The sequence below is a fragment of the Malus sylvestris genome, chromosome 13 (assembly GCF_916048215.2).
Source record: "Malus sylvestris chromosome 13, drMalSylv7.2, whole genome shotgun sequence".
In the NCBI taxonomy this organism is placed as follows: domain Eukaryota; kingdom Viridiplantae; phylum Streptophyta; class Magnoliopsida; order Rosales; family Rosaceae; genus Malus; species Malus sylvestris.
The window spans coordinates 4,943,311-4,970,641 of NC_062272.1; the positions used below are offsets into that span (position 1 = coordinate 4,943,311).

A 27,331-nucleotide genomic window follows, 5' to 3' on the forward strand; every position below is an offset into this window, starting at 1 on the left:
ACCAGAGGGCTAGAGGGCTCGTTTTAGCCCTCTCATAAAAAACCGTCTCCAACCGAGGGTCAAAGGGCTAAACATAATTTATTATTTAAATTTAAAAACTATAACTTAAATTTAAAAACAACTTAAATTTAAAAACTACAACTTATATTTAAAAACTACAACTAAAATTTAAAAATGACAAATTAAATTTAAAAACTACAACAACTTAAATTTAATATCCATAATCATTATTATCTTCATCATCCACCATCATAGGAGTATAGTCAGTCACAAACAACTGCCGTCGGCTCATAATTTCTTTTTTTTTTCCTATCAAAATAGGCCTTACTCATTGGAGTGTAATTCGAAGTGTTCATTTCCACATTCTTATCATCCATCTCTTCTTGTATTTTCTTGGCCCGTTCTTCATGCCTACACTTCCTTTCTTCCGCCTCAAGGGCATTTTGCTCTGCCAATAATCGCAATGAGGCCGCCACTTTATGTTGAGCAGCGTAATCAGCATTTGCCTTGCCCTTTTCCTTCAACCTTCTAGCCTTGTTTCGTCCCATAGCCCTAGGTAAAGAACTTTCGGATGGAGTTGGATTTTCTACTCTTGTTTGTTGAATGGTAGGAGATCCATCTTCATTCATATTTACAGATGGGGATGCAGCTCCCAAATTATCCACTCTATGTTGAGGTGGATCTTCAAATAACACCCACCCTTTACAAATTTCCCAACAACCGTGAAACTGAAAGTGTTTTGAGCTACCCTCCATATACAATTCCTCCACTTGGCGTACCTATAAAATATAATTACAAAAATTCTAGGAAATTAATTCATGAAATTAAATGTAATATAATGATATATAATTACAAAAATTAAATGTAATATAATTAAACATTTAAAATAAACTGTGAAAACACTAACTTCATCATAGTAATTGGCGCCGCTTTCATGTCTACTTGCGGCTGCTAATAGTGCTTGATGCCATTTATTCAAACTTGGATGAAGATGTTTCTTCCATCTTGAAGAACAACTTTCGTGGTTTCGGGTATTCGGTGGAATGGTACCTTCGTAGAACTCTAAGTATTTTTTGGACACACACGTCCAAACACCTTCTTCACTTGTTTGAGAAATCCCCCTCACACTATCTTCTAAGACCCATCTATAAGCCTTGCAAAGAGCTTCATCTTCTTTTCGGGTCCAAGCCCTATCCTTTATTGTAGATGAGGCCATTTTTTTTTTGAAAAAAATGAAGGAAATATTGAAGGAAATTATTGAAAAAATATTGAAGGAAATTATTGAAAAATTGAAACAAATATTATAGATAAAGGAAATATTGGAAAAAATATTGAAGGAAATATTGAGAAATATATTGAAGGAAATATTGAAAAATATTGAAGAATGAAATATTGCAAATGAAGTGATGAATTGAAAGAACTTCACCATATTTATAGAAGAAAAGAAATGTTTAAATTAAAAAAAAAAAAAACCCCCAACGGCTAGCTAACTCAGCTAGCCGTTATATTCAAAAAAATTTCAAACTATTAGTGTTGGTTATAACCAACACTAATAGTAAATAAAATTTTTTTTGCCTATGAATACCTATTATTGTCGGTTATAACCGACAGTATTAAAAAATCATTCTTTAATGCTGTCAATTATAACCGACAGCAATAGGAAAACTATAAAAAAAAATAGCCAGCCCTTTGGCCCTTTGAAATTTCGTGGGGCCATCCCAGATTATCGAGCCCTTTGGCCTAGCCCTCGGTTGGAGACGGTTTTAGGGCTATTTTTGGCCCTCTGACCCTCTGAACTCTTCGGTTGGAGATGGCCTTACATTCCAAATGTACCAAGAAATACAAAAAATCAAATCCACTATAAAACTAAATGTGTCCATATTATAGGTAACTAGACGTAGCTATATAATCAAACAAATCTTTACTATGTGTTGGGTCTTCTAAATAATAAAAGTTGACAATTTTTTTTATAAATATTCTACTATATTCACAAAAAAAAAGTAAAAATTATAACAAACAATAAAAAAAAGCATAGAGATGGATAATAAATGCATAAATATAGGGATAATAGGAAGAGAAAAATAAAAGAAAACGAAATGCCTAGGAGATGGATAATAAATGCATAAATATAGGGATAATAGGAACTGAAATAAATAACCAAAATTTTAGGAAAATGTTTGATCAAATTTTCAAAAGGAGTGTATGTTTAGTCTAAAAAATTAAAAAACAAGACGCCTATATCAAAATGCCCCTTTTTAAAAAGTAAAATTTTCTATAAATTTTCTTTTATCTTATATTTTTTATACAATATTTTATAATATTAACATAAAAATTGACGTTAAATTATAAAATAAAAAAATTATAAATAATCTTAATTTGAGGGAGTTTTTTACCATAATCAACGTGATCAGCAACATCGAGCTTATCGCAAATTGCAAGCGTTTGAATCACCGACAAGTTGACTTCATTTATAATCCCAAACAAATAAAACAGTGCAGAATGGTAGAAAATTACAAACTTCGAAAAAACCAGTTTGCTACTTAAAATACTAGTTCGCGTAGCGGAGGATCGGGATGGGGTTTGTTGAAAAAACTTGTCATACATCGCTTTCGTTAGTAGGTCGGTATTTCAAGTTAATAATGCATTTTCTATGAAAATAAACATGTAAAATATAGATTTATAAATTCGTGACGTTCTATCCAATAATCTAAAATAAGTGACATTGTATTACGCACACCTTATTCGGAAACCGTTCTGTGCAGGTCCTCCTACAGATGGGTTGTCTTGCATTGTCGCTTTGCACTTGAACTGGACCGACTCCACTAAGTACCGTGCGATTCTTGCCTTGCTCCACTTCAAAAACTCTGCAATTTTAGTCTCTTCGGATCTTTCATTCCCTCGATAACAATGGCTTCCCCTCCTTTTCTTTCATGATTTCATGATCATCACCGTCGCCAGTTTTTTCTCTCACTTCGAACTGTAAAATCTTTTCTTAGTCACCTCACCTCACCTTACCAAACCAAGATCTTTCTGCTCATTACCTGCTTCCTTCTTCTGAAATATTCTGCAGTATACTGAATTTAACGGCTGGACGTGCGCTCAAGAATTCAGCGGAGTTCAACGGTTGAATCTGAGCAACAGAACAACTTGGACTAACTAGCTTTTCTGGGTTAATCTCACTTTCTTCAAAAAATGAAGAACTTCTGGGTTCCTCTCTGTTTCTTTTTTCTCACTCTATCCATTTCGCCTCCGGTCTCAACCGCTCAGCTCACTCCGACCGAAGTTCGAATCCTCCTCCAAGTGCGGAAGCTTCTCGAATACCCCGAGCCTCTTCGGGGATGGACGAACTGGACCAACTTCTGCTTCCTCCCTCCCTCCCCCTCCCTCACAATCGTCTGTACAAACAACCACCTAACCGAATTAACCGTCATCGGAAACAAAACCAAAACCTCCCCTCCAAAACAGAGCACTCTGTCCAAATCCTTCTCCATCGACTCCTTCTTCACCACCCTCACCAAGTTGTCCAACCTCAAATCCCTCTCATTGGTCTCCCTCGGCCTGTGGGGCCCGCTTCCGCCGAAGATCAACCGGTTCTGGTCGCTCGAAACGCTCAACCTCAGCTCCAACTCCATCTCCGGCGAGATTCCGGCTTCTCTCAGCTTCATCAAGAATCTCACGAGCATAAATTTGGCTGACAATTTCCTCAACGGAAGCGTTCCGGATCTCAGACCCCTAACATTTCTCCAGGAAATCAACCTGGGAAACAACAAGTTGGGTCCTGGATTTCCCTCGTTGGGAAACAGTATTCAAATCATCGTTCTCAGAAACAACTCCATGAGATCTGAGATTCCGACGAGACTGAAGAACTTCGATCAGCTGACGAAACTGGACATCTCCTACAACAAGTTTGTGGGTCCCATACCATCTTTCCTCTTCTCCCTGCCCTCCATTCAGTTCATCAATCTCTCCCAGAACCAGCTCACTGGGGCCCTGTCCACCAACGCAACCTGCGGCAAAAACCTCAGAGTTTTAGACATCTCCCAGAATTTGCTGATTGGGAAGCTGCCCACCTGCGTCGGGTCGAACTCCAAGGCGTCGAACAGGACGGTTCTGGATTCGTGGAACTGTTTGTCGAGTGGGAACTCGAAGTACCAGCATCCGTATGCCTTCTGCCACAGGGAAGCTCTGGCCGTGAAGCCGCCGGCTGAAACTGCGGGGAAGAAGGAGGAGAACAGAATAAAGCTGGGTGTGTTGCTGGGTCTGATTGCCGGCATTGTGGGTGTTGCTGGTGGTGTTGGGTTGCTGGTTGTGGTGATTGTCAAAAGGGCAGGGAAGAGGAGCACAGAGGATCGATTTGACAGATCCAAGATGGAGAAAATCTCAGTCAGAAGCTCCCCAAAGCAAAATGTCAATGCAAGTAAGTGGCTGTAGAGTGAAAAGTCTCTGACTTTATTGGCTGAAAAAATGAAATCAAAGTAAAAAGTGATTAATATTTGCATTTGGGTTTTTTAGGGCGTGTGCCCCAGTTGACGAGGCTGCTAACACTCGGGCTCCCCCCGTATCAAGTTTTCACGCTTGAAGAAATCGATGATGCAACAAACAATTTCGACGCAGCGAATTTGATCGCGGAAGGACCTCAAGGACAGGTATTGCATTGAATTTGAACTTGTTTGTCATTCATTTAGGACAATATCAGTATCACATGGATGAACGTCCGTTAATTAAATAAAAGAACGAACGTCATGCACAGAGAATTTCTATTGAAACGAGATATTGCATTATGCAACATTAACAGGTGTACAAAGGGTGGCTGAGAGATGGTTCACAAGTGCAAGTGAAATGTGTGAAGTTAAAGCAGAAGCAGTTGCCACAAAACTTGAAACGGAGCATGGAAGGCTTGTCAAAGATGAGGCATAAGCATCTGGTCAGCCTTATCGGACACAGTGCTGTCACGTACCAGGACTATCCCACCGCATCTAACACAGTATTTATTGTTCTTGAGAACGTCACCAACGGGTCGCTGATGGACCATCTCACTGGTAAAGAACAGACGTCCTGCACAGAGAAGAACTGTAATTGGATTAACTGAAACAGTTCTAATATGCACGGTTTGGTTTTGTAGATTGGAGAAAGAAGGAATGGATGAAATGGCCGCAGAGAATGGCGGTTACCATTGGCATTGCCAGAGGAGTCCAGTTCTTGCACACCGGCGTGGCTCCCGGCATCTTTGGGAACAATTTGAAGATAGAGAACATATTGTTGGATGAGAGTGTTTCTGCTAAAATCAGTAACTACAATCTTCCATTGCCATTTCAGGTGAGAATTGGCAAAAAGTAAACGAGCTTGAAAATTTTGAAAAGAAGGTGAAGTGTTTGTAGTCATTAACAATTGCATTCTCTAATTTGCAGGTTGGTTCGGAGAGTCATCTTCATGGAGAAGGGATTAGCAGTAATTCCCATCTAAGCAGGTATTTACTTTTCTTCATCTTCTTCTGTTCCACCGCGGCATCTAAGTTTTCTTACGAGAATGGTACAAACGCAGTGCCGAAGCAGAGAAGGAAGATATTTACCAGTTGGGCATTATTCTACTTCAAGTTCTTACTGGTAGATTGACCAAATCAGCTACTGAATTGGATGAGCTTAGGATTCAGGTAAATCTTGTAGAAAAGAGTTGTTCTACTAACATTTTCCGTTGTCGCAGGAACTGAACTAATGAAGTGCGTTTCCTTTTCATTTCTAATTAACAGTTAGAAGAGAGCTTGATAGAAGGACCATCGACGCTACGAGAAATAGTAGATTCATCAATGATTGGGAGTTTTGCGTATCAGTCACTGAAGACGGCGGTTGAAATCACCGTCAATTGTTTGAGCAGAGATCCGAGCAAGCGTCCTTCAATAGATAACGTTCTTTGGAATTTGCAGTATTCGATTCAAGTTCAAGAGGGATGGACTGGCAGTGGAAACCTCAGCGCACAAATGTAGTAGTTCTTTCGCGGGATTTACAGTTTCACTTGTTACTTGTTAGGCAAGGTGTCTATATGAATAAATCAAAGGCTATAAATTTTGCGTTTACTGTTTTCCGTTCACTCAATATTCTAAACTCTCTAATCTACGGCAAACATAAGCAGAACCAAACATGAATGCAAGGGGGCGGACACGTCAGACCCGGAAAAAAAGTGTACAACCGCCATGGATTCATGGTACACAACTTCGCACGCGATGGTCGCGCGGCGATGTAGTGAGAGGCAAATGTATACAGCAGATGCATATCAATATTTACTTCAAACCCCAGTCTACATGATATGATAGAGCAAAATTAAATGCAGTTTTAGATGGAAGAAAACTGCAAGGCAGGTGGTCCAACGTATTAGATATACGAGGCCTAAACGCCACTGAATTAAAAGACCAAGCAAAATATTTCACAAGATCGGAAAGTTGAGTTCTTCACAACACAAATGGTTTTCAAGTTTCAAAGTTATTTTAAACAGAGGCTGATTCAACTGATCTTCGAAAGCTCTCCATCAGGAGTCTGCATTTTAATCGGCAGTCCAACTCTGCTCCACAATCTCGCGGACTCTCCTATTGTATTCACGCTTGTTCTCGCTAAACATCCGTGCGGCTTCTGAATTTGCTGGAGAGTTTGGGTTTGGATCACACAGCAAAGACTGCAATAAGAAAAAACATATTAGGAAATAAAAAATGACATGACGTCCTGAATAAAAAGGCCATTAGAAACAGAGTGAACTCCCTCAACAATCTTATATTTCATTCATCTATATTGACTAAAAGCCATATATCGACATAAACATAGGAATATGCACGTGCACCTGTAAACATATGAGAGAAGTAAAGTTCGGTTGTGTGTTGTTAAAAGAGAGTATAATCAGATAGTTTTGTATTAAAAACAATTCCAATGCATTTAGTTATGGTAATAATTATGGGAAAATGGAAGTGTGGTTAGATACTGAGATGATTACTAATTTTATGCAACATGAAGCGGTAGCCAAAGATCTGAGAGAGGTGCAATAAGAAGTACTTGATTGTCCACATGCTTTTAGAATTCTTGTTATTTGAAATGAAAGGTGAAACAGACAGGGACACATGAAAATTTCATGTGGATAGAAGTAATAGACATAATTAGGTGTGAGGTGCATGTGCATGCATTGGTACGATGGTTGAAAGAAAACAGAAAAGATGGGATATTTTCTTGGAGGAAGAACTCAAATCAGTACAATCAATGCTTCCTTGCTCTCGTAGTACTCAAATAAATGCTACAAAACTTAGTTTTGGATTGGAATGAACAAGATGGGGCAGTTAGACCAAATTTGTGTGACGCAAAAGACAGCAACTTATCCTTTCATATATGGTGTGTGGCCTCTTACAAACATAGCATATGACACACGTAAACAATAGGTTCTCAATAAATCCAAGGATCAGAAGTAACCAAGCAATAAATAGAACATAAACAAATACCTGAATGGAGGTAAGTATAGCTGCTACATCATAGATAGGGCTCCACTGATTCTGTAGGATGTCCAAACAAATGCTTCCATCCGCATAAACTGAAATGGTGAGACAGACAGCTTAAAACTTGAAACAGCCCGAAATCTTTCCAACTAATTGCATTCTGGTTAACTTGTTAAAACATATTCACAAATATGAGTGAACAACCAAGGCAACAAGCTGTGAAGGTAAAGATGATCAGTGATTCAATCTCAATTAACACATTTTTGCAAAAATAAAAATAAAAAATAAAAAATTAAATACTTCCATTTCCTCAGCTCCTTTTTCACCCATAAAAAGCTAGTTTGGCTAAGTAAATGAGTGTATGACCATTAAAAAGAAATAATGAAAGACATAGTTTTCTTCCAAAACAAGGTAATGACAGGATATGCACATAAGAAGACTAAACCCTGATAAAAGCACAACACCAGAGAACAAACTGTGCTATGATTACATATGCACAAACCCAAGAGGAAAACTGAAATAATGGATCCAAACACAATAAACTCCTCTACTAATTTAAGAACCTTCATAATTAACAATTATTGCAGTTTGTATTTGTATGTGCATGCATATGTACCAACTCATGTATAAACGTAAAATGTGCATGCAGGTATGGGTGTGCAGTTTCTGTTTGAACTTACTATTTGGATGAAACATTCGAGAAACGAAACGCACAGTTGGTGGCTTATTTGGATAGTCCTCTGTGAATTGGAGTGTCAACTTAAACGTACCTGGGAAACACAAAAATATTTTTAAAGATGTAACTTAAAAGTTACACATGCAAGAAGAGAAATCCAATTGCAACATGATACAAAGTTCATCTCAGTTTTTACCTCCATCCCATGGGGTGTCATCAGGCCTGCAGTTCAAACAATGAAGTGCATAAATAAAATTATACGGGATCTCAAGAAAAACAATCAAACTAAACTGAAATAGGCAACAAAACACAATCTCCTTCGGAGACGTACCCAAATATAACAGCATTCCAAAGCATAATATTGTTGTCTTGTGGGGCACCGCTTATACCAGCAGGAGGATCCTGTTGCAACCTCTTGAAATCCCTCATCAGTCTCTTCCTTGAGGGAGTCGACATCCTCACCGCCTATATATTAGGCCAACCAAAGAAATAAAAACACTCAGTCATGGTCGAATACTTTTCCAAACATGGGTGCCCAAACGTAAACACGCAGGCGGCGTTGGAAGCAAGAAATCAATTCATAACTTGCATCAACAGCGAATTGCAGAAAGTACAACCCAACCAACACGTTTAGGCATTCGAGCAACATAATTGAGGTTAAACAAAAACTTACCTAAAGATTAAACCTAGAAATGAACACAGATTCAAAGACTTCAATCCGAAAATCTCGAGTAACCTCTAAATTATAAATAAATATCAAAGCCCAAATTATGCCATATCCAAATTATTAAACAAAATATAATTGATTCCTATAAATAATTGACTGAATTTTGATGCACCTGAGCTCAAATAAAGTCTAAATCCAACACTAAATGGATCCAATTGCACACAAAATCTTAGTCAACTGGTTGCTATACAAGTTCGAGCTATAAACAAAAACAAAAACCACAACCATGCATAATCAAAATCCAAGATCCATATTCCAATCAGCTAATCACGTCAAGCTAAAATCATTAACAATAAAAAATGAAATCAAACAAAAAATTAGGGTTTATTTTCTTGTATTACAATTAAGAAATTAGATCTTCTACGAAATCAAATTCCACACAGCCCACAAATCGGAGGAAAATTCAAATATTGCATCTGTTATAAGATAGCTGAAGAAATAAACCCAGAAATTAAGAAAAACCTGTTAGCCGACGGCAAGAGAATTTGATTCTCAAAGACAGATGTCCAGAACCGCGGGAACGGATGGGAAGCTCAGGAATTTTCCCGCGAAACAAACAGATGGATGTTAAGATAGAGAAAACGGTGTCGGAGGAGGATTTCCGCGGTGGCCGGAGGATGAAGAGAGAGAGAGAGAGAGGGAGAGATAGAGGTGGAGAGAGTATTTTTAGGTTAACAGGTTTTTAAGCTGGGATTGATTTGGTTTTATATTTACAGGCAATTAAAAACGCTATTGGAATTTGGAAGTCTCTCAGGTCAGCGCTTATTCTCTCTCTCTCTCTCTCTCTCTCTCTCTCTCTTCCTGGCGCGTCTTCTTCTCTTTGCCAACTTGCAAAAATGCCAACATGACAATGGGGTGTCATCATTCATCAACCATCACCACATCAACTTCATGTATGGTACCATATCATTTTCATGTGTAGCGTAGGGCTATTAAGATATTGGTGTTTATTATATTGTCGTACTATGAATCTCATTATACAATTGAACATAAAGTAGTGGTTGGAATAAGGAAGAGCGGCTCCCCTGAGTCGAAATAAGTTGCAGTAACTCAATTTCAATTTATTGTGCAAGTTTTGTAGTCACTTTGAAGTTTGTGTTTTTAACTTAATTACATGTTAACGATAACCATGCATACTGGATTTTTGCAGTATATGTGACCCTGTTTGAGCGTTGTTATGGCGGGAGGAAGATGTTGTATTCTAGTGTTGTTGATGAATCCGCTCGTGGATTACGTATTTGACATATGGCTAAAAGCGTTGTGGCGACTACGAATACAATTTTCTTTTAACAAAAACAAACAATCTAGCATAATTTACTATGGTATAGTAACTTCTTACATTTATTGTTACGATGTTGACATGCTACACTAAGAGCCAGTCGGTACTTGGTGTAAAAAAAATTATAGCATTGATCCTTAAACTTTGACCAATTGAAATTTTGATCTTTGAACAAAAAATCTATAAGTATTAATCTATGAACTTGTTTCAATGTGAAACAATAATTCTTACGAGTAACTCTGTTAAAACTTGCATGACTTATTTGCCCCTTATAGCCCTTCATTTTGAACAAAAATTCTAAACAAAGAATGACTATTATTCAATTTATTCTACATTGTGACAAAGTATTTTTCCAATATTAGGCAAAGCGCTTTTCTTTAAAATGTAATGTTTATCAATGACTTGTGACGCCAAATAAATATAATACGGAAACTAATTTCGTTGTTGGTACCGGGAAACTTCCTCATTTGGAAAGCCGTGTTGAAAGGGAATTGGCAAAATTAAATTAGCAACAGTATGAATGTTGGACTAAAATGATGAACCAACCATGTCAACGATACTTCTAGATGTGGACCCCCCATATGCCATTCCTAAATATACATGCACGTATACGTTACCATTTGAGAATCCGGATTATTGCCGGATCTGTAAATTATATTCGTTCATCGTATGATTAAAAATTATTTTAAATATTTTATATAAAATTAAATATAAACAACACCTGATAAAAACTGATCACATAATATATGATGAACTAATACAATTTTACGAATTCCTAAGATCGTCACCAAAAGAATCAGAAGAATATCCTGCTGGTACCATTTGCATTCACAAAGTCACAATATCATTTGTTAATTTTATCAAATGGGTCCAACTAGTCACTTTATGTGTCAAATGTGGTAATCATTAATCCCAAATTTAATCTTAGGTTAAAATGCATAAATCATATGGTGAGTTTATAGTTATGGAGTATGATTTTCTCTCTTCCTAATTCTCTCTCCTTTCCTCTTCTCTTCTCACAGTTTTTGTTTTTTTTGTCTTTTTTTTTTCTATATAAAAAAATTTAATATAAAATGCTAGCGTAGCTTAATCGTAACCGTTTAAATACAAGAAGAAGGAAGCAGAGAGACGTTAGGAGGGGAGAAAATTATACTTCGTAAATTATTACTAATAAATCTCTGTACATCGACAAAAAGTTAATCTATAATATATAAAGCCAGAGCCCCACTTTGGGGTCACGGCTTCAACAAAAAACAATAGGACAAAATTGCCCCTCAACCAAAAAAATAAAAAAGAGCCCAATATAATACATCAAATAATGCATAGGTAATTTGGTAATTTGATCATTTTAAAATATAATATAAATATTAGTGGGAAGAGAGAGAAGAATAAAAAAATGGAAGGATGAGTGAAAGTTGATGGTGCCCACGTGAATGGGAAAGAAAAATATAATAAAAAATAAGAAAAATCAAGAATGTTGTGTTTAAAATATATTAAGAGGCGTGTAATGTTGGTTATAAAAAAAGTCTTTCGGATGCGGATAATAATGTGATTAAATAATTTATCAAATGATTGTTTTTTTTTTGAAACAAACAATATCATTGTTGTGTTTAAAATATCTTAAGAGGCGTGTAATGCCAGTTATAAAAAAGGTATTTCAGATGCGGATAATAATGTGATTAAATAAGTTGTCAAATGATTAATTTTTTTTAACAAACGATATTATTGTTGTGTTTAAAATATCTTGAGAGGCGTGTAATACCGGTTATAAAAAAATCTTTTGGATGCGGATAATAATGTGATTAAATAAGTTGTCAAATGATTGTTTTTTTTTAACAAACGATATTATTCACACTAAGGAGAATGAGGTGGGTTTAGCCTCACAATGAGATAACAATAATTTGATTCAATCAGTTGTTTATTAAATATTAATTTTTTTAAAAAGACCTTTTGAACGCGGATATTAATGTAATTAAATTAATTGTCAAATAATATTTTTTTTTAACAAAATATTATCTACACTAAAGGGGAGAAGGTGGGCTTAACCTCACAATAAGCTAGCAATAATGTAATTTAGTCAATTGTTTATTAAATATTATTTTATCTATTCTTAATGTAAATTTTATAGAACCGATTTTATTATGTGAATTCAGTTGCTTTAATTGGTTTATGAGGGGTTTATTCTAGCATGATCTAAAATTATTCATTTACTTTAAATATTTGACTTTTCTTTTGTCAATTTACGCATATAAATACATTTAAAACGTGTAAGTCGTGCGTAACACATAGTGATTCAAAAAATGCTTTCTACAATGCTTTCTACACGCGCTCACGCGAGTGCATGAAGGTGAGTACTAAAAAAAGTGTGAATTAAATATACGACTTCGAGTGCATAGAAACACAATTTTAAATATTTGAGTTACATATATTTTTGAAAAGATTGAAAGCAACTTGATTAGTAGTACTAATGATATCTTATCTTTCTACTCCACCTTATACTCTCAGCCATCACTAAAAGTTGAAAAATGAAAATTCTCTTTTCTCAGCCACCCTAATTACTAAAATAACCTTGATGTGTTTTTCCTTTAACATGAAACAAATAAAATAAAACAAAAAACTGAAGGAAAACTCAAAGATCCTAGGATCTGTACCAGACGTGGCTACGACAAACACCCCCTTCCCTCTCTAGAAAGGGATTCTCTCTGAATCTTTTCTTCTATAACTCGTAGATCAAGTGATTCGGATTCGTAAAATTTGATCCGACTACTCTTGAAATCCAGACTCCTAAAAATTATAATAATTTTTTGCAGTTTAATTAAATTTCAAAAGGCCGGATCATTAGATCCGTGGGTTTTGAAGGAAGGGATCTGAAGATGATCTCTTTCCCTTCCCTCCTAAGTTCTGCACCAGACCATGAATGCCCGACAAGGATGAATTTATATTCTCTACTCTCTCTCTCTCTCTCTCTCTCTCTCTCTCTCTCTCTCTCTCTCTCTCTCTCTCTCTCTCTCTCTCTCTCTCTCTATATATATATATATGCCTTCCTCTATTCTCTCTTATATCCATACCCGTTCTTATAAAAAAAACAATCGCATAAAGTGAGGCCTCATCTTTGTCCTCACAAGGTTTCTTTTTCGGACTTGGATTGTCTGCCCTCCCATTTCGGTGCCCTTATCGTGCCCTCCTGTTTTGTGTGGTCACGGTTAAGCCACGTTAATATTTTATATTATTTTTTTATAAAAATAATAAAACAAAAAGAAATAGTAATATAAAATGTTAATGTGGCTTAACCATGACCACAAAAACAGGATGGCACTGGGAGGGCACCAAAATTAGAGGGCAGACAATCCAAGTCCCTCTTTTTTTAGGCTGCTCTCAGATGACCGCGTCGTCAAATTTAAGGAGATTTGCACGAAAAAATTCCAGTACGGAATAGTTAGCAGGAGGAATCTGGTGCACGATTGCAGTTTTATTTGGGCGATTGGATATTTCTTGGTGTCATTGAGTGTTCTTCAGTTTCTTTGTCAACAAAAATGGTTGGGTGGGTGCTGGCTAGTGACATTAATAATTTTTTTTTATAACTTTTTGATTTTTAGATCAGTCATTTTGTATGAGGTTAAATTTGTCAATAAAACTTTTATATTAAAGTGAATGGAAATATAAGCTAATAAGATGGGCATAGCACCTCTTAACTTTTATTGATTGATTCTTCTTAGATTTATTTATTTTATTTTTTCTGAAAAAGGAGGATAACTAGTAGCAAGTCACATTTATCTACTTCTTCGGGATTCAGAGAGGCTATGGGGAATTTGACTTTGCCTGTGGTCACAGTCAAGCAGACTTAACTCATAGCATCGAACCTAGAACTTCTCATATTTTTTTGTTTATTGAGGCTGCGTCCTTACCACTATGCTACTTATTGGTATTATTCTTCTTTGATTTATTCAATTATTAAATAAAGATGTGAAAATTATTTCCGAGCTTCTAATTACTAGACTAGTATCAAACTAATAAAAAAGGAGAACGCTTCGGAATCTGCTTTGAGCATGGTGAAAACTCCATTTTCTTCAATTTTGATTCATCGCAAACTAAGTGCTTTAATTATGGTCAATTTCAAGTGATGGCATAAAGAAAATTCTTCTCCCATAAAACGATAAGAGAATAGTGGATGACTTTATATAAAGAAAAGTTTTTTTGCGCCAACAAGGATTGGCTCAGTTGATAAGATCTCTATTTTGTGTGTCGCTTAACCAAAGTTTGAATTTTATTGCCAATAGTTTTCGTTGGTGTGTGATATGTAAATTTTTACGTAAACCGAAACTAGAAATAGTTGGCAGTTAAGTGTCATGCGTAAGTCTTTCTAACTCGAGGCTGCATATATACTCGACACTGATTGGGAGAATAACCAATCTCTCCGTACACTTTTGTGAATAAAAAAAAAAAAAAGATTCTTGCACAAACCCTACATTTTGTTGGCTCATATTGAGTATGCATTTAAAACAATCTGCCCTAGTTCACCAGCACCCTTGATGTTGTGATGCATGAATTTTATATGCGAAGCTATTCGTCATACACGTGACACTATTACTTGATTTATACGTGTATTGGTTAGAAAAGTCTTAAGTTGGATAACTTGATTACATATTGTCACTTAATAAGATGCTACTATGTCAGTTACTTTTCATCTAAAATTAAATAAAGCATCATTTCAAAAAATTAAATAAAATAAATAAATAAAGCAAGCATATGATTAAATGAAACATTTAGGTAGAAAGTAAATGACATAGTAGCATCTTATTAAGTGAACGACATAGTAGCATCATAAGTTCGATGACAATTATAATGTGAACCATGTCAATTATAGTAATAATATACGGACATGAATGTTGATATTAAGTAGTTAGCGTACCACGTGATTAGACAACCTAAGAGAATTTCTCGCCATAATAGCATCGTAAGTTCGATAATAATAATAGTGTGAACAACATGTCAATTATAGTGAATAATATGTCGAGATGCATGTTGAAATTAAGTAGTTAATGAACCACGTGATCAAACAGCCTGAGCGAATCCCTCCACCATGCCAAGTATGCCATGTATACACTATGCCATACCACAACCCTTCAATATCCCATCATCATGATATTTTAATTAATTATTTATTTATTTTTTTACTGAATATGCCACTGGGGAAGAAAAAAATAAATAGCTGGACAGCATAGTACCCAATTGCACAACGAATCTTTGATTCGCTGACCCCACGTGCTATGCTTGTCGGCCGACTCAAAATGTCTTGATATCTAAACTGGGCCGGGCCGAACTCTGAAGCCCATTTATAAACCCAGTTTCCCAAAATAAACACAAAGAAATGGTAGCAGAATGACGTCACCCATTTTTGAATCCAATCAATGAGGCGCGAAGCTGCTAAGCTAGACGCGAGTGGGTCGTACAGAGAAGCCCTCTACTTACACGCGCAGCCCGTCTCTGCGTGTCCTCGCGAATTCACATTCCCGCCTCTTCTCAAAGCCTGCGGAAAGCTGAGCTCCGATCAGCTCCGCAGGCACAAATTCTACATACCCATCTCGTCAAAACCGGGTTTTCGGCCGATGTTTACTCCGCCACGGCTCTCACCGGTGGTTGCATGAAGCTTCGTTTTATAGAAGATGCACTCAAGGTGTTTGAGGAAATGCCTGAACGGAACTTGGCTTCGTTGAACGCAGTGATCACTGGGTTTTTGAAAAATGGGTACTGTAGAGAGGCTTTGCGATTGTTCAAGAACGTGGGGATTGGAGGGTTCAAGCCCAATTCAGTTACAAACAAAAACTAGTATGATATTGGCGTGTGGGAGTGCAGAACACGGCGTGGAAATGCATTGCTTGGCAGTGAAGCTTGGCATTGAGAGCGATGTTTATGTTGCCACGTCTGTTCTGACTATGTATTCGAACCGCGGAGAGTTGGTTTCTGCGGCAAAGGTGTTTGAAGAAATGCCCAACAAGAATGTTGTGAGCTACAATGCTTTTGTTTCAGGGCTTCTGCAGAATGGGGTTCCAATGTGGTGTTGGATGCGTTTAAGAAAATGAGAGGATGTACAGGTGAAAACCCCAATTCAGTTACGTTGATTTCGGTTGTTTCTGCCTGTGCTAGCCTTTCGTATCTTCGATTTGGCAAGCAGGTTCACGGTTTGATCGTCAAAATTAAGATCGGGCTTGACGTTGTGATTGGAACAGCACTTGTGGACGCTTATGCTATCTTCAAAGAATTAGATGAAAAGAGGAACTTGTTTACATGGAATGCCATGATCGCCGGAATGATATTGAATGCGCAAGCTGAGAATGCCGTTGAGCTATTTGAACAGCTAGAATTCGAAGGATTTGAACCCGATTCCGTTACTTGGAATTCAATGATCAGTGGGTTATCGCAGCTAGGGAAGGGCATTGAAGATTTCAAGTGTTTTAAGAGAATGCAATCAGCTGGTGAAGTCCCCAGTTTAAAATCTATCGCAAGTCTTTTACCAGCGTGTGCAGATTTATCTGCTCTGCATTGTGGAAAAGAAGTTCATGGGCACGCAATTTTGGCAATGATCTGTTCATTTCACACTGGTTTGGTGGAGAAAGGATGGCAAGTTTTTAGGATGATGAACAAAGATTTTGGTCTAAAACCAAATCCTAAGCATTTCGGTTTGCATGGTTGATCTTTTGGGTCGGACTGGCAGGTTGGATGAAGCCCGAGAATGAATAAAAGAATTACCAGAGCCTTCCGGAGCAGTTTTCGATTCTTTGCTAGGTGCCTGTGAATGCCATTTGGATTCAGAAATGGGGAAAGAAGTGGCTACAAAACTTTCTGAATTAGAGCCAGAGAACCTGGCACCTTTCGTCATCCTTTCGAAGATGTACGCTGCACTTGGCAGGTGGGAGGACGCAGAAAAGATTAGAGGATTGATGAATGATAAAACACAAAGAAAGCCCCCTGGCTTTAGTTTATTAAGACTGCATGAGAAGTAGATACATGAAACAAAAACTGCAACTCAATGTCCACTGTTTAAAAGTCCCAAACCAAAATTTTGAGACTCTCTGCTTCTCGGTAGAAGTTTTGGGCAAACAGAAATCTCACTGATTCAACATCTCCTTCACCGCAAACCCCATGTAGTTATTGAAGTGGTCTGGTGGTTCGTAGATGAAGCAAGAGATCACATCTCTGAGTGTAATGACGCCGACAACTTCACCTTCCTCCCCAGCGACTACATGGATCCTATGAACGGACTTGGAAGCAAGACTTTCAATCACATTGCCAAGAGGCGACCCCAGTTTGCATGTAATTGGTTGGATAACTTTTCCAATTTCGTTGGTCGTTGCGATGGTGCTCATGAAGTCCCTAACAGTGAGCTTCCTGAAAGCAATTGGCACACAAATTAAGTACCTCATCAAGAATGATTGTCTTTGTCAAGTGATCAAAACAAGCATTGGTTTTGTTTCTTGACAGAAATCAGCTTATGCAGATTAGTTCAAATTCACAACTGGATGAGTTCAGTTTCATAAGTAGGTATTTCAGATCCTTCCTACTAGCAATTTGAAGTAAATGGCGGAACGTCCAATGGTGTTTTCAACCTTGAAGTTGAGAGGATTAGAGCACTCTACAGTCCATCGTGAGGACCTCTACAACGGGAATGGTTCAAAGTTTATTTTTGAATACCTGAAATTGGAGAAAAGCTCGGGTTTGAGTAGCAAGTATCTGATATCTCTGATGCTGACATTACCGACTATGTTTTTCTTGGGCCCCTCTACAACGGGAAGACCACCGATTTTGTTATCTCTCATCCTCTTGAAAGCTTCCAGTATTAGATCATTGCTCGTGATGCTAATAACCTAGCCAAGAAAACAAAGGAGCAATAATATTGAGACTCCAAATTCACTGTTTATGAAGAATATTGTTTCGGAAACCAGGCAACCTTACCTCTTCAGAGGACATGAAAGGAAGTCCGAAATCAGAGATAGGCTTTGCCGCTATGCAGTCGAACCAGTCTCTTCCTCTGCATCTCTCAAGACCCTGAACAAGTCCTGATTGAGTAATGTAGTTCTTAATGTTGGGTTGGCCTGGTTCTATTACAGGTACATTCCTCAGCCTATATTTTGAAAGTAGTAGCATAACGCTCAACATCGAACTATCTGTTGCCACTGGAATGAATGGCGCCCAGCGGAAGGATTTAAGTATTGACCTCACCTGAAACATACAAGTACATATCACTTTCGGTTCACCCCGTCAAATAACTCGCAAGAAACCAATACTCTACACAGAATCTTCTTACTGTGGTTGACTTGAAGGGTTCATCATTCAGTATAACATTGTAAAAGTCTTTGCCCAATTCATCAGCAGCTGTGGGAGCATCTTTGGCTATTCCTTTCTCTGCAGCCGCACCGCCAGCCACGGCAGCTCCAACAGCAGCAGCAGTTAGCCCTACAACTGCAGCAGGACCAGTCACCCCCAATGCTAGAGCCCCAATGGCCCCTACCGCACCCGCGCCGACTCCAGCCGCTGTTGCTGACGTAGCTGATATAGCAATCGCAGCCAGCTCTGCACTCTCCAACACCCAAAGAATAATGGCAGAGTAATCTATGAGACCTAGGTACCTGCCTCTCCAATCTGAACTTGTATCTGCTTCTGGGTTGCTCACAGGAGCTGACAAAATGTTGTTTTCAGACAGAATCTTAACCGCGTCGCCAACGGATGTATCTGCCGGAATCTCAATTACTGCACATAATAATGTAACAAGGCACTGCTTTTAGCTAACCATTTATCTCAGTCAATTCATATCTCATCCATAAACACTGTAATTGCGGATTAAATAGTGATTTCTGTCACCTTTGCCTCCAGGTACTGCTGGGAAAGATGAAACCGGAATTTTCGCAAATGCATTTGTCAAAACCTCCTGTAGGGGACGAGGTAATTTCTTCCTGGATTGGATGGTTTCGAAGTAGGCATCGTAGCTTGAAAGTTTAGATCTTTCCTTAACCTCTTGTGCCATATCTACTGTGGAGACAGAAATCGAAATCTTAATCCAATGTCTTCACATGAAGTCGTAGAATCATTATATAAGAATTTTCTTAATGTAGTTCGAATTAACCAGGATTAATTTGTTTTGTGCAATTTCTGTCTCCCATCTGGGTTGAGATCCTATTAATTCGCTCTTAGATTATGTTAATTTGACATAATTAATCTAAATAGATGGCTAAGAAAACATATTCCAGAAACATAAATTGTTAGCAAAATACAAGATTAAAGAGGCTGGTGTAGGGGGTACCTCCAAATGTGTGCTTCCAATGGATTCAGAAACTGCTGTCGGACTCTGTTTCTTTGGAAACTTTGAGGATTCTCTCTTCCCTAGTAACCTCTGCATGTATGGAACCCATACTTTTGACACGTGTCACCACCTGAAATGTGTTGCATTTCTGACTCACCACTTGTCACGAGTTGGTAAGAGTTCAGTTGGGCCTGGCCCAGGATACACAAACCACTGTGAAGTTTTAGCTCTGCACAAGCAGCTAAACCCGCGGGTTACAAAACTTTGTTAAACATGTAGAAAATTTTGAAAAAGTATGTGCTAAAGAATAGTGTTTGTGTACATATATTATATGCGAAAATTGAGAACGCTGATATGCCATAGCTAGGTAGTGCTATTTACAAAATGTATAAAGATTATCTTCAACCCTTTGTAACCATATAGAGGTATTGAACGATTGATAACCATGAAAACTCATATGTATTCTATAAACAACATAAATCTACCAAGTTTATGAACTACAACAACAACAACAACAAAGCCTTTTCCCACTAAGTGGGGTCGGCTATATGAATCCTAGAACGCCATTGCGCTCGGTTTTGTGTCATGTCCTCCGTTAGATCCAAGTACTCTAAGTCTTTTCTTAGAGTCTCTTCCAAAGTTTTCCTAGGTCTTCCTCTACCCCTTTGGCCCTGGACCTCTGTCCCGTAGTCACATCTTCGAACCGGAGCGTCAGTCGGCCTTCTTTGCACATGTCCAAATCATCGGAGCCGATTTTCTCTCATCTTTCCTACAATTTCGGCTACTCCTACTTTACCTCGGATATCCTCATTCCCAATCTTATCCTTTCTCGTGTGCCCACACATCCCACGAAGCATCCTCATCTCCGCTACACCCATTTTGTGTACGTGTTGATGCTTCACCGCCCAACATTCTGTGCCATACAACATCGCTGGCCTTATTGCCGTCCTATAAAATTTTCCCTTGAGCTTCAGTGGCCTACGACGGTCACACAACACGCCGGATGCACTCTTACACTTCATCCATCCAGCTCGTATTCTATGGTTGAGATCTCCATCTAATTCTCCGTTCTCTTGCAAGATAGATCCTAGGTAGCGAAAACGGTCGCTTTTTGTGATCTTCGCTAGATTGCTCCGGTCATTAGTGTGGATAAGTATATAAATGGATAGAGATAGGAAAGCAAACACAAGATGTACGTGGTTCACCCAGATTGGCTACGTCCACGGAATAGAAGAGTTCTCATTAATTGTGAAGGGTTTACACAAGTACATAGGTTCAAGCTCTCCTTTAGTGAGTACAAGTGAATGATTTAGTACAAATGACATTAGGAAATATTGTGGGAGAATGATCTCGTAATCACGAAACTTCTAAGTATCGGAGTGTGGTGTCGTCTTGACTTGCCTTATCTGTCTCATAGGTAGATGTGGCATCTTCTCTGGAAGTACTCTTCCTCCATCCAGGGGTGGTATCTTTAACTGGTGGAGATGCACAAGGTAATGTATCAATTTCACTTGAAGCTTACTTGTAGTCTCAGGCTTGGTCAAGCGCGATACAAACCATGTAGTAGGAGTCCCCCAAGTCGCCGAGCTAGGGGGTCTGCTGAAAGAGGTGACAGACAAGGTAAGCAATCAGAGCTCCGACTTATTGTTCACCTTCTCCCCATCTTGCAGCAGCATGAAGGATAAAGAGAAGAAAAATGAGAAGAGATGATATGAGATACTTTTGCTTTTGAAGAAGTAACTTTCCACAGGCTTATTCTTGAACTGAGCTGGAGGGTTTTCTGGTTTCCTCCAGAGTATAAGGCCGACTGAAGAATTTGAGGGTCAAAACAAGTCCATCAAATCTAGAGTACGTTCCACCCTGCTGATATGGGATACTTTTGCTTTTGACAGAGTAATGGGTGTATCGGCACGTGTGCTGTTACGCTTGTCTCCACATGCTTCCTTGTATCCTTCGCACTTGCCCTATCTGTTCCTCAAGCAGATGCGGAATCTTCCCTGGAAACATAAGATGTTGAAGATGAGTACTCGAGAGCAATGCCAGGTAAGTAATCAGGTAAGGGGTTCCAGGCAGTCAGTTCCTGGCTGGAAGCTTGATCCAAGTGCTGACTGATTGCTCTCTTTCTCCTTGTCTTGCAGGTAAAAACAAGGCCAAAGGAAAAGACAGGGAAAAAGCATGATATGGGATACTCTTGCTTTTAACCCTGATGATATGAGATATTCTTGCTCTAGTATAGCTTGTTTGCAGAGGTATTATCGGGGGGAAAGAAAGCTGAATATTTCGAAAGGCTTCGTTGGGAGTGCCCTCTCAGATATGATGAAGGGTTGAGCATTTTTGCAGGTCTGCCTGTCCGTTGGGGATGGAGGTCGACATATATAGGAGTCTCCCTAACAACAGGTAGTAATGCTATTCATTTACCCTGCTTGGTCATAGCACGGTAGTGGGAGCTGCCAGTTTCACATGTTTTAACTCTGTCAGAGCACTTTGAAAAAGTGGTCTGTGGTATCTGGCTCTCGAGATTCGGAGAACGATGCCTCTTCGATTTTTGAGAAAGCAATCATGCTGGGGGTCTGGCTCTCGAGATTCGTAGAGCAGTGTCTCTTCGATTTTTGAGGAAGTAATCATGTTGGGAGTCTGGCTCTCGAGATTCGGAGGGCGGTGCCTCTTCGATTTTGGAGCAAGCAATCCTGTTGGGAGTGTTGTCTCGAATGTGAGTAAAGGTTGGGCATGTTTGCTAGTCTACCTTGCCACGAAGCACAAAGGTTGACACACAGAGACTTTCCAATTATCCAGCAATGGTACTGTTCCTTTACCCTCTCTTCGCTTTTGAGAAAGTAGTCATGTTGGGAGTCTGGCTCTCGAGATTCGGAGGACGGTGCCTCTTCGATTTTGGAGCAAGCAATCTTGTTGGGAGTGTTTTCTCGAAAGTGAGTAAAGGTTGGGCATGTTTGCTAGTCTACCTTGCCACGAAGCACAGAGGTTGACACACAGGGACTTTCCAATTATCCAGCAGTGGTACTGTTCCTTTACCCTTGTGGGTAATAATATGGTAGCTAGACCTTCAAAATTTATGTGTCTAAACTTTGTTAGTGATGTTTCTTTGCTATTCTTTTACCTTTCTTGGTCAGAGCGATGTAGTGGGAGCTGCAAGCTTCACGTGCTCAACTTTGGCAGAGAACTTTGGCAAAGTTATCTGTGGTACCCATGAGCTATTGTTGCGTGTGGGAAGTGGGTGATTGAACAGTAAGATTCATGTGCTTTCTACTTCACCAGAAGTCTTCGACAGAATGCCCATAATTTCTGCAAAGCTGAGTGCGTGTGACAGGTGCTGACAAGGCTAGAAAAGTAGGTGCCTCTTCGATTTCTGAGATCGGCCCTCGTGGTCTCTGAGCAGCCCAGCTTTTGAGAAAGCAAGCGCCTCTTCGATTGATTCGGAGAACGATGCCTCATCGATTTTTGAGAAAGCAATCATGCTGGGGGTCTGGCTCTCGAAGATTCGGGGAGCAGTGTCTCTTCGATTTTTGAGAAAGTAATCACGTTGGGAGTCTGGCTCTCGAGATTCGGAGGGCGGTGCCTCTTCGATTTTGGAGCAAGCAATCTTGTTGGGAGTGTTTTCTCGAATGTGAGTAAAGGTTGGGCATGTTTGCTAGTCTACCTTGCCACGAAGCACAGAGGTTGACACACAGGGACTTTCCAATTATCCAGCAATGGTACTGTTCCTTTACCCTCTCTTCGATTTTTAAGAAAGTAGTCATGTTGGGAGTCTGGCTCTCGAGATTCGGAGGACGGTGCCTCTTCGATTTTGGAGCAAGCAATCTTATTGGGAGTGTTTTCTCGAATGTGAGTAAAGGTTGGGCATGTTTGCTAGTCTACCTTGCCACGAAGCACAGAGGTTGACACACAGGGACTTTCCAATTATCCAGCAGTGGTACTGTTCCTTTACCCTTGTGGGTAATAATATGGTAGCTAGACCTTCAAAATTTATGGGTCTAAACTTTGTTAGTGCTGTTTCTTTGCTATTCTTTTACCCTTCTTGGTCAGAGCGATGTAGTGGGAGTTGCAAGCTTCACGTGCTCAACTTTGGCAGAGAACTTTGGCAAAGTTATCTGTGGTACCCATGAGCTATTGTTGCGTGTGAGAAGTGGGTGATTGAACAGTAAGATTCATGTGTTTTCTACTTCCCTAGAAGTCTTCGACAGAATGCCCATAATTTCTGCAAAGCTGAGTGTGCGTGTGACGGGTGCTGACAAGGCTGGAAAAGTAGGTGCCTCTTCGATTTCTGAGATCGGCCCTCGTGGTCTCTGGGGAGCCCAGCTTTTGAGAAAACGAGCGCCTCTTCGATTTCTGAGATCGGCCTTCGTGGTCTTTGAGCAGCCCAACTTTGAGAAAGCAAACGCCTCTTCGATTTCTGAGATCAACCCTCGTGATCTCTAAGCAGCCCAGCTTTTGAGAAAGCAAACGCCTCTTCGATTTCTGAGCAGGCGCCTCTTCGATTTCCGAAGCTCCGTCGAGTGCAGATTTTTATAGAGGCTGACATTAAGTTCCAAAGCACACTTGAATCTCCACCAGTAGAAGCTTCATTCTTGCACTTCTAAGATCTTGATTTGTCCGACCTCTTCTCTCTTCAACACCTTTGAAAATGTCTGGCCCCTCCGACCGTCGTTTTGACTTGAACCTTGTTGAAGAGGCAGCCCCGCCTTCTCCAGACAACATATGGCGCCCATCCTTCGTCTCCCCTACTGGTCCTCTTACCGTTGGGGATTCCGTGATGAAGAATGATATGACCGCTGCGGTGGTGGCCAGGAACCTTCTCACTCCCAAAGATAACAGACTACTTTCCAAACGGTCTGATGAGTTAGCTGTTAAGGATTCGCTGGCTCTCAGTGTTCAGTGTGCAGGTTCTGTGTCTAATATGGCCCAACGCCTATTTGCTCGAACCCGCCAAGTTGAATCCTTGGCGGCTGAAGTGATGAGTCTCAAACAGGAGATTAGAGGGCTCAAGCATGAGAATAAACAGTTGCACCGGCTCGCACATGACTATGCTACAAACATGAAGAGGAAGCTTGACCAGATGAAGGAAACTGATGGTCAGGTTTTACTTGATCATCAGAGATTTGTGGGTTTGTTCCAAAGGCATTTATTGCCTTCGTCTTCTGGGGCTGTACCGCGTAATGAAGCTCCGAATGATCAACCTCTGATGCCTCCTCCTTCTAGGGTTCTGTCCAGTACTGAGGCTCCAAATGATCCCCCTCCGGTGCCTTCTCTTTCTGGGGCTCTACCGACTGCTGAGACTTCTCCTAAGCAACCTTTGTGAAGGCTCCGTCTTGTGTGTTTATTTTGACTCATGTATATGTACATATTTGTAGCTGATCGGGGATATCAATAAATAAGCTTTCCTTCATTTCAACGTATTGTGTTAAATACACCAAAGTCTTCTTCGCTAAGTTCTTTGAATTTTCTTTTGTTGAAGCTTGTATGTTGAAGCTTTCTGAGTGGAGCATGTAGGTTGGGGTAGTGTTCCCTTAATTTCCCGAGTGAGGAAAACTTCTCGATTGAAGACTTGGAAAATCCAAGTCACTGAGTGGGATCGGCTATATGAATCTTAGAACGCCATTGTGCTCGATCCTGTGTCATGTCCTCCGTTAGATCCAAGTACTCTAAGTCTTTTCTTAGAGTCTCTTCCAAAGTTTTCCTAGGTCTTCCTCTACCCCTTCGGCCCTGAACCTCTGTCCCATAGTCGCATCTTCTAATCGGAGCGTCAGTAGGCCTTCTTTGCACATGTCCAAACCACCGTAACCGATTTTCTCTCATCTTTCCTTCAATTTCGGCTACTCCTACTTTACCCCGGATATCCTCATTCCTAATCTTATCCTTTCTCGTGTGCCCACACATCCAACGAAGCATCCTCATCTCCGCTACACCCATTTTGTGTACGTGTTGATGTTTCACCGCCCAACATTCTGTGCCATACAGCATCGCCGGCCTTATTGCCGTCCTATAAAATTTTCCCTTGAGCTTCAATGGCATACGGCGGTCACACAACACACCGGATGCACTCTTCCACTTCATCCATCCAGCTTGTATTCTATGGTTGAGATCTCCATCTAATTCTCCGTTCTTTTGCAAGATAGATCCTAGGTAACGAAAACGGTCGCTTTTTGGTATTTCTTGATCTCCGATCCTCACCCCTAACTCGTTTTGGCCTCCATTTGCACTGAACTTGCACTCCATATATTCTGTCTTTGATCGGCTTAGGCGAAGACCTTTAGATTCCAACACTTCTCTCCAAAGGTTAAGCTTTGCATTTACCCCTTCCTGAGTTTCATCTATCAACACTATATCGTCTGCGAAAAGCATACACCAAGGAATATCATCTTGAATATGTCCTGTTAACTCATCCATTACCAACGCAAAAAGGTAAGGACTTAAGGATGAGCCTTGATGTAATCCTACAGTTATGGGGAAGCTTTCGGTTTGTCCTTCATGAGTTCTTACGGCAGTCTTTGCTCCTTCATACATATCCTTTATAGCTTGGATATATGCTACTCGTACTCCTTTCTTCTCTAAAATCCTCCAAAGAATGTCTCTTGGGACCCTATCATACGCTTTTTCCAAATCTATAAAGACCATGTGTAAATCCTTTTTCCCATCTCTATATCTTTCCATCAATCTTCGTAAGAGATAGATTGCCTCCATGGTTGAGCGCCCTGGCATGAACCCGAATTGGTTGTCCGAAACCCGTGTCTCTTGCCTCAATCTATGCTCAATGACTCTCTCCCAGAGCTTCATTGTATGACTCATTAGCTTAATACCCCTATAGTTCATGCAATTTTGTACGTCGCCCTTGTTCTTGTAGATAGGCACCAAAGTGCTCGTTCGCCACTCATTTGGCATCTTCTTCGTTTTCAAAATCCTATTGAAAAGGTCAGTGAGCCATGTTATACCTGTCTCTCCCAAAAGTTTCCACACTTCGATTGGTATATTGTCTGGGCCTATTGCTTTTTTATGCTTCATCTTCTTCAAAGCTACAACCACTTCTTCCTTCCGGATTCGACGATAAAAAGAGTAGTTTCTACACTTTTCTGAGTTACTCAACTCCCCTAAAGAATCACTCATTTCATGTCCTTCATTGAAAAGATTATGAAAATAACCTCTCCATCTGTCTTTAACCGCGTTCTCTGTAGCAAGAACCTTTCCATCCTCATCCTTGATGCACCTCACTTGGTTTAGGTCCCTTGTCTTCTTTTCCCTTGCTCTAGATAGTTTATAGATATCCAACTCTCCTTCTTTGGTATCTAGTCGTTTATACATATCGTCGTAAGCCGCTAACTTAGCTTCTCTGACAGCTTTTTTCGTCTCTTGCTTCGCTTTTCTATACTTTTCACCATTTTCATCGGTCCTCTCCTTGTATAAGGCTTTACAACATTCCTTCTTAGCCTTCACCTTTGTTTGTACCTCCTCATTCCACCACCAAGATTCCTTTTGGTGTGGGGCAAAGCCCTTGGACTCTCCTAATACCTCTTTTGCTACTTTTCGGATACAACTAGCCATGGAATCCCACATTTGGCTAGCTTCCCCCTCTCTATCCCACACACATTGGGTGATTACCTTCTCTTTGAAAATGACTTGTTTTTCTTCTTTTAGATTCCACCATCTAGTCCTTGGGCACTTCCAAGTCTTGTTCTTTTGTCTTACTCTTTTGATATGTACATCCATCACCAACAAGCGATGTTGATTAGCCACGCTCTCTCCTGGTATAACTTTGCAATCCTTACAAGTTATACGATCCCCTTTCCTCATTAGAAGAAAATCTATTTGTGTTTTTGACGACCCACTCTTGTAGGTGATCACATGTTCTTCTCTCTTCTTAAAGAAGGTGTTGGCTAAGA

General features: G+C 39.6%; 4 protein-coding genes, 1 long non-coding RNA gene and 1 pseudogene across 8 annotated transcripts in view; 3 read left to right on the forward strand and 3 right to left on the reverse strand.

The window, feature by feature from the left end:
* Positions 1-59: 59 nt before the first annotated feature.
* Positions 60-1,071, reverse strand: LOC126595792 (uncharacterized). The gene is made up of 2 exons (XM_050262097.1): positions 908-1,071; positions 60-779 (listed from the first exon to the last, which is right to left on the reverse strand). Exon 2 carries the CDS (start codon positions 753-755, stop codon positions 264-266), a length of 492 nt encoding a protein of 163 aa, XP_050118054.1. The 5' UTR covers positions 756-779; positions 908-1,071; the 3' UTR covers positions 60-263.
* Positions 1,072-2,701: 1,630 nt separating this feature from the next.
* On the forward strand, positions 2,702-6,070 carry LOC126595789 (probable LRR receptor-like serine/threonine-protein kinase At1g14390). The gene is made up of 7 exons (XM_050262093.1): positions 2,702-4,417; positions 4,513-4,646; positions 4,796-5,039; positions 5,123-5,316; positions 5,409-5,467; positions 5,542-5,650; positions 5,747-6,070. The coding sequence occupies exons 1-7, from the start codon at positions 3,193-3,195 to the stop codon at positions 5,978-5,980; spliced, it is 2,199 nt and encodes a 732-aa protein (XP_050118050.1). The 5' UTR covers positions 2,702-3,192; the 3' UTR covers positions 5,981-6,070.
* A 182-nt stretch (positions 6,071-6,252) lies between these two features.
* Positions 6,253-9,630, reverse strand: LOC126595793 (ubiquitin-conjugating enzyme E2 2-like). 2 transcript variants are annotated; one of them, XM_050262099.1, is made up of 6 exons: positions 9,313-9,630; positions 8,473-8,606; positions 8,338-8,363; positions 8,146-8,235; positions 7,472-7,560; positions 6,253-6,663 (listed from the first exon to the last, which is right to left on the reverse strand). In XM_050262099.1, exons 2-6 carry the CDS (start codon positions 8,595-8,597, stop codon positions 6,535-6,537), a joined length of 459 nt encoding a protein of 152 aa, XP_050118056.1. In that variant the 5' UTR covers positions 8,598-8,606; positions 9,313-9,630; the 3' UTR covers positions 6,253-6,534. The 2 variants fall into 2 exon arrangements, with proteins under 2 accessions (XP_050118056.1, XP_050118055.1); XM_050262098.1 differs by having other exon boundaries at positions 9,331-9,621.
* Positions 9,631-15,426: 5,796 nt separating this feature from the next.
* Positions 15,427-17,041, forward strand: LOC126595520 (pentatricopeptide repeat-containing protein At2g02750-like; annotated as a pseudogene).
* A 49-nt stretch (positions 17,042-17,090) lies between these two features.
* LOC126595519 (SNF1-related protein kinase regulatory subunit gamma-1-like) lies at positions 17,091-19,548 on the reverse strand. Of its 2 annotated transcripts, none has more exons than XM_050261795.1 (6): positions 19,443-19,548; positions 19,004-19,171; positions 18,450-18,892; positions 18,098-18,364; positions 17,837-18,009; positions 17,091-17,533 (listed from the first exon to the last, which is right to left on the reverse strand). In XM_050261795.1, exons 2-6 carry the CDS (start codon positions 19,164-19,166, stop codon positions 17,254-17,256), a joined length of 1,326 nt encoding a protein of 441 aa, XP_050117752.1. In that variant the 5' UTR covers positions 19,167-19,171; positions 19,443-19,548; the 3' UTR covers positions 17,091-17,253. The 2 variants fall into 2 exon arrangements, with proteins under 2 accessions (XP_050117752.1, XP_050117753.1); XM_050261796.1 differs by having other exon boundaries at positions 19,004-19,168; positions 19,443-19,525.
* A 1,038-nt stretch (positions 19,549-20,586) lies between these two features.
* The window catches only part of LOC126597356 (uncharacterized), a 33,291-nt gene continuing 26,546 nt past the window's right edge, over positions 20,587-27,331 (forward strand). For both annotated transcript variants that reach the window (XR_007614224.1, XR_007614223.1), the window contains exon 1: positions 20,587-22,379. This is a non-coding gene — a long non-coding RNA (uncharacterized LOC126597356). The remainder of the gene's footprint in view (positions 22,380-27,331) is intronic.